Source organism: Pinus tabuliformis, chromosome 3_2, assembly GCF_031772625.1.
Source record: "Pinus tabuliformis cultivar Carrire ecotype Pingquan chromosome 3_2, CPIR1, whole genome shotgun sequence".
In the NCBI taxonomy this organism is placed as follows: domain Eukaryota; kingdom Viridiplantae; phylum Streptophyta; class Pinopsida; order Pinales; family Pinaceae; genus Pinus; species Pinus tabuliformis.
The window spans coordinates 1,063,895,056-1,063,908,280 of record NC_142302.1 but is presented as its reverse complement, the minus strand read 5'-3'; the positions used below and the strand labels follow the sequence as shown (position 1 = coordinate 1,063,908,280).

Below are 13,225 nucleotides of genomic sequence, written 5' to 3'. Positions count from 1 at the left end.
AAATTATGGTAAGTCTCAAATTACAATACATGTAATAAGTTTATACATCTATGATATGGTTACGATAGTTTCAAAAAAAGTTTTCATTCTTGTAAAAAACCAAATCTTAATGCACTTGAATTTATGGGAAGATAGTTGAGAATTCAATTTATGGTAGGATAGTTGAGGACGAAAAAGGTGTGATGTATTTTTAAAAAGGCATCAAAATGTGGGAAACTCTTATAGAGAGTGAAGTTAAAATATTACAATACAAACACATGTAAAAGCTTAAATATTGTAAAATGTAAAAGTAAGGTTGGAACCATCTACACAAATAAAAATGAGAATATATGAGTGGAAATGGAAAATATAAATTGAACAGTTGGACCATCAAAATAAAATGAAACAGTGAAATAGTAGACTTAACATAAGACAGGTGTTCATAACATCCATGGGATTATAAGCCATGGAAACCATTAACCCCACATTGAAGTTAGTTATGACCTAGTTAGTCCTCTAGGGTCCTCTTCTCTTTCATCTCCAATTCAATATTGACTCTATTAGTGCAGGGTAAAAGGAAAGGGCAGAGTATTGTGCTCTTCTAATACTTGTCTCTCGCATGGCTCAAGGAAGTTCAAAACATGCTCAAAGGACCAACCAAACACTTCTTCCACATCAAATTAACGGATGAATTTGTGTACTATGATGCCACAACCCCTGGTGTTCCTAAAAACGTGCTTTAATACCCATTTCCTACAAAATCTTGAAAGAAGGTTATAACAAGATCAAATAATTGTTTGAACACTTAGTCCATTTCTAACGTGACATATGGATTTGTGTACATCGACATCATAATCACTACTCGAGGCCTTATTGCTGAGCCTTTTGGGCCAAAAATCAATTGGAGTGTGTCCTCCTTGGGCACAGGTGGCATGGGGGTTTCTCTAATGTTGGGTTTTGGATTTGGATGCATCTCAGTTAAAAGGGAAGAGGTTATAATGGCTAAGTTCATGAACTAACACTTAAAAAACGAAATAAAAAACATAGTTACACACCAAACACAAATCTCACTATATATTTTTATTAAATTGACAATGTTTACATATATAGAAATAGATCACCAACAAGATCTGATATAGGTGAATCTCATTAACTAAAAATAACTAGTGAAACTCACAACAATTAACACCTTGTACCACACCTATAAGCATTAAGTCTAAGTCTCTCCCTTAATGCTTACATTACAAATATCAAAAATCACAAATTACAATACTGAAATTAAACATTGATGTTTATCTAATCTAGTCATCATAGCACTTTCACCCACTTTGGCATCTCACACACTACGCTCTTTCTCCACCACAACGTCGAGCTTACCACTTGACCCATTTAAGATAAAACCGCTTCTGACCATCATTGTCATACTTGTAAAATTAACAATATTGACACACTCGGCTCGTTGGGGTTTCTGCAAGAAAAACATTCAAGTAACTCAATCAATCTATGGACATGCATCCATTTGTTGAATACATGGTCTTTCACCATATTCACTAGTTATTTAGGAAGACCGTCTAGATATTCAATGTATTCAAAAGTCAATCGTACAATATGACCTCCTAAACACACAAACAAAATAACTTGTACACTGACATTTCTTACTCCACACGATGCCACCAACGTATAACATATTGTAAACATAATCAAATCAATGGTGTTCTTGTATCACCGTATGCAACAAAAACCACCAATTTGAATTATGTTACTATGTTCTAGAATTTTGGTTCTTCATAATTCATTACAAATAAAAAATAAAAGAGTGAATTTTTCCCACCACTCAATAAATGTCAAACCCACACCACATAATTATCTACAATTGAAAGCTTTCAAAGAAAACAAGAATATACATTGATCATGAAGTTCACGAACACTCACACAAACTTTCAATTTTTTCTTCTTTGACTTCCCCATGGCTTCTAAAGAAGAAAGACCACACTCGCAACATGAGAAAATATCATAGCCCTGCATTCAGACAAAAAAAAAGGTTGATTACATGACCCTAAATCCAAGTCTCTAGGGTTTCTTCTAGTCATAGGAACAGTGAGGCCCAAGGAAATTTTACTACTCAATACCACCTTAAAACAAGACTAGAGATTAATAACAATATACTAATGAAATGAAAAAAAGAAAAAGAAAAAATAATTACAGCAACAAGGGTAAGAAATTAACCAAGACATGATTGAGTCCTCTAGCCATTGAATAACAAGTTCACCTCTCTCCCCTAGTAAAATAGCATGTGGATCATCTTGAAGGTCTCAAGTTCAAATATGGATGTAGCGCTTTTCCACAATTTTGCTACAAATACCCCTAACAAATTTGAGTTAGGGTCTTGTCCTCGATATTTAAATAGATACAAACAATGAATTTCGATTGGGTATTTCAAATTTCAGAAGCTAAAAATTCATAAATCCAAAAATCTAATGGAATTTCTTCAATACTCGGACAACTACATTCCTTTAACAATGACTATCAAAAAATTTTGAGCTGCACATGTACAACACTTTTGGACACTGATTTTGTACTTTAAATCCTCCTCACAATCACACACAACAAAACTATCAAATTTAATACTCCAACAATCACTCATACAGAAAATAAACACTCACATGCTACACTATGTACAAAAATTTAAACTTGTTGAATTCTCGTCATCATAACAATTCTCTTGAGAGAATAAGGGCTAAACATATTTGGATACCAGCTAAAAAAATGAGAGATCAAATACGGTTACACACCAAACACAACTCTCACTATATTTTTATTGATCTAATAATAGTCACATAGAATAGAACGCGAACTAAATTTGATAAAAGTGGATCTAATGAACTAAAAATTGATAACCTAAAAATTCACAACCATTAACAACTTGTAACACATATAACCATTAATTCTAATTTAACTAAATAATAAAAACATTAAATATATTTAAATTAAAATTAAAAAAATAAAATAAAAATTATACCTATTTCTAAACTCAATATGAATCCTTTGTCCATATAAACTATTATGAATATCCCCTTAATGATGATGATGATGATGATGATGGTTAAGGTCCGCTAAGACCAAACATTGGTCTATCGGACCTAAAGAAACAAATTATTTATTTTGATTTAAGATTTTATTCCTATGCTCAAAAAGCTTGGAGAGAAGCCTCCTGAGCTCACTATAATTTTGACATTGTAAAAGGCTAGGAAGGTCAGTATTGTAACAAAGATTGTGAAACTAAGATCTAATGTGGTTGTGTGCGAGACACTCTAAGAGGAAGTGGTTTTCATCCTCGATGTTCCTATTATCACATATATGGCAGATCCTTTCCATCCATGGCGTTTTAGGAATTGCCCAACGACCTGTTTCACTATGGAGCTCATGAGAATTCGTTCTAATCTTTGCTATATTAATTTTCTTCTTTGAGCTAGTTAAAATAGAGAGATACTTTTGATCTTCTAAGGTGGGGTTGATGACCTTCTTATAATAACTTAATTTTCTTTTAGCCGCTAAATCTTTCTCACACCACATTTTTTCTTTGAACTTAGAAGTAACAATATCTTTAATGTTATTTATGTTTTGCAATGCATCATTCTCGATGATCTCCCAATAGTTTAACCAAGCCCTTGTGTCTTTATGCCACCCCTATTGAGCCTTAGGTGGTTTTGGCTGGAATTTAAATCTAGCTTAGGAAGTCTATGATCGTCTATGTTATTGAGTTTGTGCTTGTACAACATAAACCTAATCATAGCTAGGCTCTCAATAGGAGAAATACCTGCTTCTATAAGGAGAATAAGATAGGGTCTATTACTTTTAATTTTCAGGTTATAAGTTATAAAACGCTCCCCGGATGCGGGTGGTTGTTAGCAATACAGGGCCCATGGCTTGTCAGCAGGGCAGGTGTCTGCCCGGACAAGCCACGTACACCCAAAGGACAAGCCTTAAACACACAGGCATGCAGCATTCAAGGAGGGTAGTTAATTCTGGTTGCAGAGCCGTCCCCTCGGCATTCACTGCGAGCATTGAAACACTAACCATGGCTCTTCATAGCCGGAAGCTCTCGGACATTCTCCCGCATTTCTCGCCTGCACCGATTCTGATCTTGAAGGAAGTGGCGGAGGCTCAATGCTTCGGCTCTCTGTTAGGCTCTGAGAGTGCTTGCGACGGTTCAGGTGCCATAGACCGGGGCAATTGGAAAGCTTCCCGGCAGTTCAGTCGTGAACCTGGTCGTTTGGAGGTGCTGCATACCTTCCATCCGCAGTCTTGCTGGGGAATTGGGAGTCTGGTTCTGGGGGATACTCTGTGTGTACACGCCCGCCATCCGCACACCTTCAGAATGCAGCGTGAACGGCTTCGGGGTACCAGTCGGCGGGGCAGTTTCAGTGGAAGAGCCCCTTCTCCCTCCTCCTCCATTGAAGATTCCTCTGAGCATAGAAGACCAAGAGGAAGGCCTCCGGGCAGAGGAAGAGTTAAGAAACCTTCGGAGTGAATGGAGTGCGGGCATACTGAGCATCCAATGGTTAGATATCGCCTTCCCTGCACTCTGTCCAATTCTACCTTCTTCGTCACTGTTTCAGTTGAGCATTGCCGAAATCCGTGGGGAGATGATGATGCTCCTCGTGCTGACCCTCCGCGGATTCCTGGGGTTGTCCCGACTGTGGACATGGAATTTCCGGCCGTTGATATGCTGAGGCCTGTTCATGATCCTGGAGCTGGTCCAAGCGAGCCTGAGCAGCGCAATGTCGGTAAGGGTAAGGCTATTCTCCAGCCTCCCTGCTGCAAGATGGAGGATGAGCCACAGACTACGGATGAAGACTAGTTCGCGCTCCAGGTTTCTCTGCATGAATTTTCTCTCTGTCAGCTCTCCTTGCGACCACATATGTATCTGCACTCAGTCTTTTTGTACTTCTGTTCATCTCTGTTATGGTGTCGGTTATCTGTTACTTCTGTTATGGTGTCTATGTGTCTATCGTGTCTATGGTGTCTACGTGTCTATGTTGTCTCAGTCCATGTGTCGGCTACATAAGCGTCACTCTGGTTCCAGCTTTTGTAATCCTGATATGAACATTCTCGTGTTTACAGTCGGTCCCAGGACCAGTTTTACAGGGCTGCGGCCTTGGTGTAATACTGATAATGTAATTTGGCTCTCGTTGTAATATATTTTAGCTCAGTCTTATTTAGAAAAAAAAAAGTTATAAAACGCTTCTGGATTTGCTTAATCTTTCTCCATGATTCTCTAGAGATGCTGCAACCCCAAACCTCACAGCCATATAAGATAATAGGAGTGACTAAAGTTTCAAAGAGGAACTTCTTTTTATCCCACATTACAAGGTTTGATGTTTTACAATTATTTTCAAGACCAAAATAAGCTTTCCACCCCCCATTAATCCTTTTCTCAATGCTATGGTTCCAGTTGAGCTTGTGATGAATATGAATTCCTAGGTACTTGTAAGAATACACTTCCTCCAAGTTATTATTTTCATAGATAAAATTAGCGTAAGTTTCCTTCTTGGATTTGATAATCATAACTTTTGTTTTGTCAGTGTTAACAGTCATACCCATGGTAGAGCAGAAATCCTTAAGAAGCCTGAGTTGCTTATCAAGATCAGATGTGCACCTTTCCAAAATAACAATATCGTCAGCATAGAGAAGAAGGATGACGACTATCCTAGCTAAGATCGTGCCATCACATCCTGCTTCCTCTAAATAGCCTTCGAGCTTATCGATGTAAATGCCAAATAGGGTAAGGGAGAGGGGGAAAACTTGTTTAACTCCGATGTTACACTTAATATCTTTCGAACACCCCTCATTGCTCTTTAGCTTGGCAATTACATTCTCGTATAACCTTATAGCGGCAACTCTCAACTTGAGAGGAACCTTTATCTCTTCTAATCTATTCCAAAGGTTGTATCTAGGAACCATATCAAAAGCCTTTCTAAAGTCCACAAAGCAACAAAATAAATTGGATTTATCATCACGACATTCCTCCGCAATGATGCTAAGCGTAACGAGGTGGTCTATTGTTGAGTGATGCCTTCTGAAACCTGCTTGGCCTTTAGCCCGCTTACCTTCACTTTCAAGCCATTTGCTTAACTTGTTTTCCAAAATACTACCATATAACTTGGCTAAGAGAGGGCTAATCATAAGTGTTCGATAATTAGAGGGGTTATTTGTATCCCCACTTTTAAAAATAGGGATAATGAAGCTCTCAGTCCAAGGTTTAGGGAACCCTTTCTTGACTGCTTGATTGAAAAGCTTGTGGATGTGGGGGATGAGGACAGGACCTCCAATTTTTAAGATATACGCCTGGTAACCTTCAATGTCCTTAGCTTTCCTATTAGCGAGGTGATTAACCCCAAACTTAATGTCTTCTAAAGAGAAAACTTATTTCGTTGTGAGCAGGGTTTCCAAATTATCCATGACATTTGGAGATTCATAAAGCTTTTTAAGATAGGAATTCCAATCGTGAAGAGCAATTTTATTATTATCTTTAGTCTTCCTAGTCAGAATCTACCTCCAAAATTTCTTAGGAGCTACCTTAGAGAGGTGTAAGAGATTATCCTATCTTTGACGAATGTACTGCCTCTTTTTCCTTTTAGTTAGGGCTTTATATATTTTTATCTTGTCCATTTTAAGAGATTCATCAACAGCTTCCTTAATTGCTCTCCTCGCACTTTTACAATCTTTGTCATACCATGGATTGGTTTTGCTATTTCTTTTATTATTTGAAACTTCAATTGAGAATTTGTTAATAGAATATGAGAGGGTTGTAGTAAAATTATGATAGAGGTCTTGTATGTTGTCTATACTAGATAAAGGAAGAAATTTAGTTTTTAATTCATTTAGAAAGAGATGATTTTTATTTCTATCAAATATTAAGTTCTTTTGGCCGTAAGTATTATATTCTGTGGGAACTCTATGCATGACAAAATTAACAGTTATAAGTAAAGGCCTATGATCAGAGTCAGGTTCGTGGTCATTTAAGATGTCAAAATTTATTATTTCATTGTATAATGGGAGATCAGAAATAACGTAGTCTACCACGGTGCTACCAAGTCCATGGACGCAGGTCATCTTGCTGGAATTGGGCCACTTCTTTAGACCATTGCAAATTATGAGATCCTGAGCACTACAGAGCTTGACTAGCTCCGACCTAAACAAATTTTCCCCGAGGTCTTCATAGCTTCTTTTGTACCTACTAGCCAGAGTAGGGTCTTTGTCTAACCAAAGAGGATTAGCGTTGGAATGATTGCTTAGAATAATAGCTTGGTTGTTTGAAGTTCGAGCATTAAATTCACCTATTAAAAGGATATTACCATCATTCTTTAGGCTAGAAATATCATTCTCTAAACCATTGTAAGGGTTAGTTTTATCTAGATTCTTCTTCTTATAGAAGTTAGAATTGATGGGGGGAAAATAACATATTTCTATGTAGGACTTTTTATTATTAATGCCTCTGATTTCTATCCAACTATATTGGTTGTGACGGTCGTTTTTATAAATCCTAGCATGGGGGGAGATGTTCTTATTAATGCAACAAGCTATTCCCCCAATGCCTCTACGGGAGGATCGATTGTTCTAAGTAGACCATAGCGTAAAGCCATCTATGTTAGGGACCTTAGATTCTTCGTGCTCCCAAGTTTCAACAAGCAAAATAATATCAACATCATTTGAAATCCAACTTATCTTGGGGCCTTTGTTCCATGGGAAGCCCCGATAGTTCCAACAAAGGATCGGAGCATGTTTAATTGCTATTAATTACTATCTTTTTGGTTTCTATCTCGAATAAAGGCTTTTCTATTTCTGATTATTGCCCGTTTTCCTTCCTTTCTAGCTTCTTTTACCTTTTGAACCTCCTTTCTTAATTCTGCTTGATCTTATCGAATGAGAACTTCATTTATGAATATTCCAGTTCCTTTTAGACTTGAGGTTTTACTAAATATGTTGTACTTATGATCGGTGGAGCTCACTTTTATGCGGATTAGTCTTCCTTTATTCTCGGTTAATTTCCCCAACCTTGTTGCTTTTGTGAGACACATTGTTTCAATTTGTAATCTATTATGTAATTCTGTCTGGGCTAAGGCTAAAGTATCCTCATCTACTTCCTCTTTTAAACTGAAGATTATAAGGTTCAAGGCCCTTTTGTTACATTCATCGTCTAATTCTATTAATTTTTTCATTTCATCTTTAATTGGTTTGGTATCTAACTTATCTACCACATTATTTAGGGTGAGGTAGCCATTAACTTTTTCTTCTAGTTCTTTAATCATGTCTTTCATTTTAAGACACTCTAAAGTATTATCATCTCCTTCCTGGGATGGTTGGTTAGTATCTTGGTTTTGTTTTTCTATAACCTACAATCTAGTCTCAATTGCCTCCATTTTATTCTCCAGTAGTTCTATTTTAGTTTCTATTTGTTTTTGGATCGTGTCTTCAAGAGATGCAAATTTATCTTCCAGCATGGCTTCTAACTCTTTTTGTAGCTTGGCTTCTCTTTCTTCTCTACATTTCTCTAAAGAATCTATATACTCATAAAGGCCTTGTAGAGTAACTGTGCTAGGTCTACCCTTCGTAATCTTTGGTAACTGTGGTGAAATATTCATACTTGAAATTATATGAGCAAATATGTATTAGAAAAAGAAAAAGATAAGGAATGTGTGCACCTGATATCAGCAAACCTGACTGCAAATCACCCGTGCCCGCCCCAGCCCACAGATCGAAGAATATATAGAGTACGTTTTTAACTCTTTCACCGAGCCTCAGAACTCTTTCACCGAAGAATGTATGCGAAGAATATATAAAGTACGTGTTTAACTTTTTCACCGAGCCTCAGAACTCTTTCACCAAAGTATATATAGAGTACGTGTTTAACTCTTTCACCGAGCCTCAAAACTCTTTCACCGAAGAATATATGCGAAGAATATATAGAGTATATTTTTAACTCTTTCACCGAGCCTCAGAACCCTTTTGCTGAAGAATATATGCGAAGAATATATAAAGTATGTGTTTAACTCTTTCACTGAGCCTCAAAACTCTTTCAGCGAAGAATATATGTGAAGAATATATAGAGTCTGAGCACTACATAGCTTGACTAGCTCTGACCCAAACAAATTTTCCCCGAGGTCTTCAGAGCTTCTTTTGTACCTACTAGCCAGAGTAGGGTCTTTGTCTAACCAAAGAGGATTAGGGTCGGAATGATTGCTTAGAATAATAGCTTGGTTGTTTGAAGTTCGAGCATTAAAGTCACCTATTAAAAGGAGAGCAATCATTAAAAAGGATTAGGGTTGGAATGATTGCTTAGAATAATAACTTGGTTGTTTGAAGTTTGAGCATTAAAGTCACCTATTATATGCTAAGAATATAATATAAACGTCAAATTCCCACCATCCCTCTAATTTATTTTCATAAATAAATTAAAATGAAAGAAAACCAATTTCAAAACGAACGAGGCTACATGATTATTACATAAACTGTATTTTTTTAAAATGTATTATTTTAATCAATTTTTATTAAAAAAATTGTATAAACAAACATTGGATTTTGCTTAAAAAAACAAAAAATAATTATTACATAAACCATATTTTTTAAAAAATGTATTATTTTAATCCATTTTTATTTAAAAAAATTGTATAAACAGGTATTGGATTTTGCTTTTAAAAATAAAAATTAATTATTTATTTTGGGTTTAGATTAATGTAAATAAAGAAAATAAACCATACCAAAGTAAAAACTATTTTTTATAAATTCTACCGTAAATATAGTGATAAGAGCGTTGGTCGATTAGTAAAATAAGTTATGATGACATAATTTGTATTATACTAGACGGATGCCAAAAAAATAGATCTCAGTTTGAAAATAATGGCCAGAAAACCAACCTTCTTTCTAATATATAATGATATTGAATGCTTTTCTATCATGTTTTCATTCATTCTTCGATTTTATTCTTATCATCTCAGTTTGAAAATAATTGCCAGAAAACCAACCTTCCTTGCAATATATAATGATCTTGAAATGCTTTTCTATCATTTTTTCATTCATTCTTCGATTTTATTCTTATCATCCATTATCTATTTTCCGACCGTTTTTCAAGTAGGTTAACGTTAATGTCAATCAACATTAACCATGATCATCTAATAAAATCATAATAAATATAACGTTATTTATTATTAGAAATTAAAATATATTTATATTATTAGAATAATTATTGAAATTGTTCGTCACATATCTGAACTGGATTCAAATGATTAAAACAGACAATTGTAAAGTCGACCTTTGAATTGAAAATGATGATAAAATCTCATTAAGACATTCACGGATTTATTTTGTGTGGTTTGCCTGAGCACCATCTATCATATCTTGCTCGACTAACATTTCTTTTCAAAGATTAAAATTTCTGAATCCCACTTGTTTGGGGGGCCGCCTTTAGTGCGGTCCTCCAATAAACAAGATATCTAACTCTGTGACGGCTTCGGCACTTTGCCATTCACATTTTATTAAGAAGCAAGGAGGATGTTTATTTATGTAGCATCATCCTCTATGGATTTATATCATTGCATTTTGCATACAAATAACTAAGGATTTTCGCCTTCGAATTGTTTTCGGGAGAATTGATCAGTTGCGCTCAATTGGGAGAAAAGTTGACAGAGTAGGCAGGACTTTGATCAGCGTTGAAGAGCCCGAAGTGACGCTCTATCTCGTCCCCAGTTTTCTGGTCTTCGTTGAAAAGAGCGAAGATATAGGTCTCGATGTTCGTACCCGGCCTCTTGGGTGTCCCTGCATTCGATAAAACATGTTGGATGAGATTATTGTTATAAGTCTGAGCATTCCCAGTTGTGGCCGCATCCGCGCCAGCAGAAGGCCATCCGCTTTCAGTAACAATGAGCGGGACATTGGAATATCCCAAGGCTTCCATTGCGGAGTAAATAGAATCCACCATGGCATCGAACAAGTTGCTGTAGCTGTGAACTCCGTCTGTCACCGCCGTAGCCGTGGGCTGAAAGAGAGCGTAGTCCAGATGAATGTTGCTGGTGTCGCCGACGTAGCTGAAATATGGATACACATTGGCCATGAACGGAGCCCCGTTATCTGACAGAAATTTGAGTATAGAGCTCATGGTATCCTTCACATCGTCACTGAATGCTCCCTGTGAAGGCGGGTAACTGTTGCCTATAACATTGAAGGCATGGGGGGTAGAGACCTTGATGTTCTGCAGATTGGCGTTCTGGATCGCGGTTTGAATGTTGTTCATGGCAGGAACAAGATACGATACGTACTGCGTGCTAGGCAAAACCTCGTTGCCCACCGCAATATATTTGATACTGGTGCTGGAATAGGGGACAATATTGTCATTAACCCAACCATTTGCTGAGTCCTGGCTGGAGGAGATGGCCTGCAAATCGTTATTATTGACTCCCACGATTACATCGATCCCAGAATTTGCAAAAGCATTCAATGCACCACCGTCTGGATCGAAAAGCTTCATTTTCCCGATGTTGTTGCCGTTCAGCAAAGTTACCACCTGGTCTGCAGGTGGCAGATTGTCTCCGTTCATGCCGTAGTTCACTCCTATTTTATCACCATCTGCACAATCAATTGAAAAGTAATCAGTTTAATACAACCCAATCGATGTTAACCCTTGAATAACAATTGCATTTCAAAAGGTAAAAAATAGTTGGTTGATGCTAATTTACCAGTGACGATTGAACAACAGAAGATGGCAATAAACCCAATCAGGATGCTCTTCATTTGTTCGTTAAACGCTGCCATATTTCTCACAGGAAATGAGAGACTTGAGAAACTCTCCCGCGAGGACGTTCATTTATAGGAAGTTCGACTGCTTTCCACAGCCATTGAATATTCACAATCCAATGGCTACCGTGCCGTGTTTGATACCGTGCCGTGTGGGACGGGTCGCAGCCTGCGACCATTGACTGGTTGATCACGGTAGTCTCCTACCAATCTAAAACTCTCTGATATTTCTCTAAATATGTGAAAGAGCAAGAGCCACGGGCACTCTTTATCCTTGCCAATGCATAGAGTTAATACAGTTCCAATCTACAACTTTCAAGCCCACTTGTCCGAGATACTTGTCCGAGATAAGTTAAATACAGGAGCTACGCAGTTGCGTGGCCACGAGTCTTAACTTGTGTATAACAACATTTTTGTGTCTATATTCTATGCGCTGAACATCAACTATTGAATTTCCACATAACGACATTTGTGTGTCTACATCAACTAATGAATTTCCACATATAGGGTTGGCTCTATCTATTGCCGCAATCTATGCCTTGAATTTCCATGCATAGGTTAGGCTCAATCTATGCCGCATTATATGCTTCGACCTTGACATTATGACTAAGGTATATCTCTCTTAGCAGATTTCAATTGAATACAACCTCTAATAATTAATGGAGCAATACTCTTTTCATCATTTACTTCTAAAATTTCTAGTGTTATGATCATGAGGGAGCATTACTATTTATTGATTGAGCATTACTGTTTTCATCATTTACTTCTGAAGTTTCTGGTGTTATGTTCATGAGGGAGCATTACTATTTTTAAGGCTTCACATAATTTAATTTTGAAGTTTTCATTATATCCATGCTCAGATATAGAAGTTTTCGTTATGGCCACCGGTCGTGTATTAATCATGTCCCTAACGCACTTCGCTTTCGAGTTTAGAGATATTTCTGATTGTTTCTGAATATAACAAAATTAATATGGTTGAGCCACTGGTTATATCCCATGTTTGTTAACGGATGGTGCCATGTTCGATAGGGTCGTTACTACAAGAAAAGAAGACAAAAGTTGAATGAAATTGGCAATCCCTAAGGCTCTCACAATTGCGAATGCATTTATTGAATTAAAATAATCAATCACATTTTTATAAAGATGCATAAGTGTAGGATAGTTCGAACTAATTCCAGGAACTAATCTCTAATTGAAACAAACATCTAACCATTATTTTCAAGTTCCCACGAGTAGGATAGTTAGAACTAATTCCTAGAAATCATGAACTAATCCTAATTGAAACAAACATCTAAACAACAATATGTTTCACCATTATTTTCAAGTTTCCACCTTAATGGAGAAATGATTGATTTCCAAACCTAGCATCTCTCTAAACAATCAAATTTTATCTTCCCAAGAGGCTTTGTGAAAATGTCAGTAGCATTTTGACAAGTATTACAATATTCAATAAAAA

At 36.7% G+C, this 13,225-nt stretch overlaps 1 protein-coding gene across 1 annotated transcript; it reads right to left on the bottom strand.

Moving 5' to 3' along the window:
- Positions 1-10,262: 10,262 nt before the first annotated feature.
- LOC149184290 (glucan endo-1,3-beta-glucosidase-like) lies at positions 10,263-12,059 on the bottom strand. Its single transcript, XM_089418882.1, has 2 exons — positions 11,712-12,059; positions 10,263-11,601 (listed from the first exon to the last, which is right to left on the bottom strand). The coding sequence occupies exons 1-2, from the start codon at positions 11,785-11,787 to the stop codon at positions 10,643-10,645; spliced, it is 1,035 nt and encodes a 344-aa protein (XP_089275008.1). The 5' UTR covers positions 11,788-12,059; the 3' UTR covers positions 10,263-10,642.
- Positions 12,060-13,225: the final 1,166 nt, after the last annotated feature.

Coding starts and splice junctions, on each gene's coding strand:
- LOC149184290 (XM_089418882.1), bottom strand. CDS start 11,787: ATGGCAGCGTTTAACGAACAAATGAAGAGCATCCTGATTGGGTTTATT. Junction 11,602..11,711: donor CTGTTGTTCAATCGTCACTG/GTAAATTAGCAT, acceptor TTGATTGTGCAG/ATGGTGATAAAATAGGAGTG.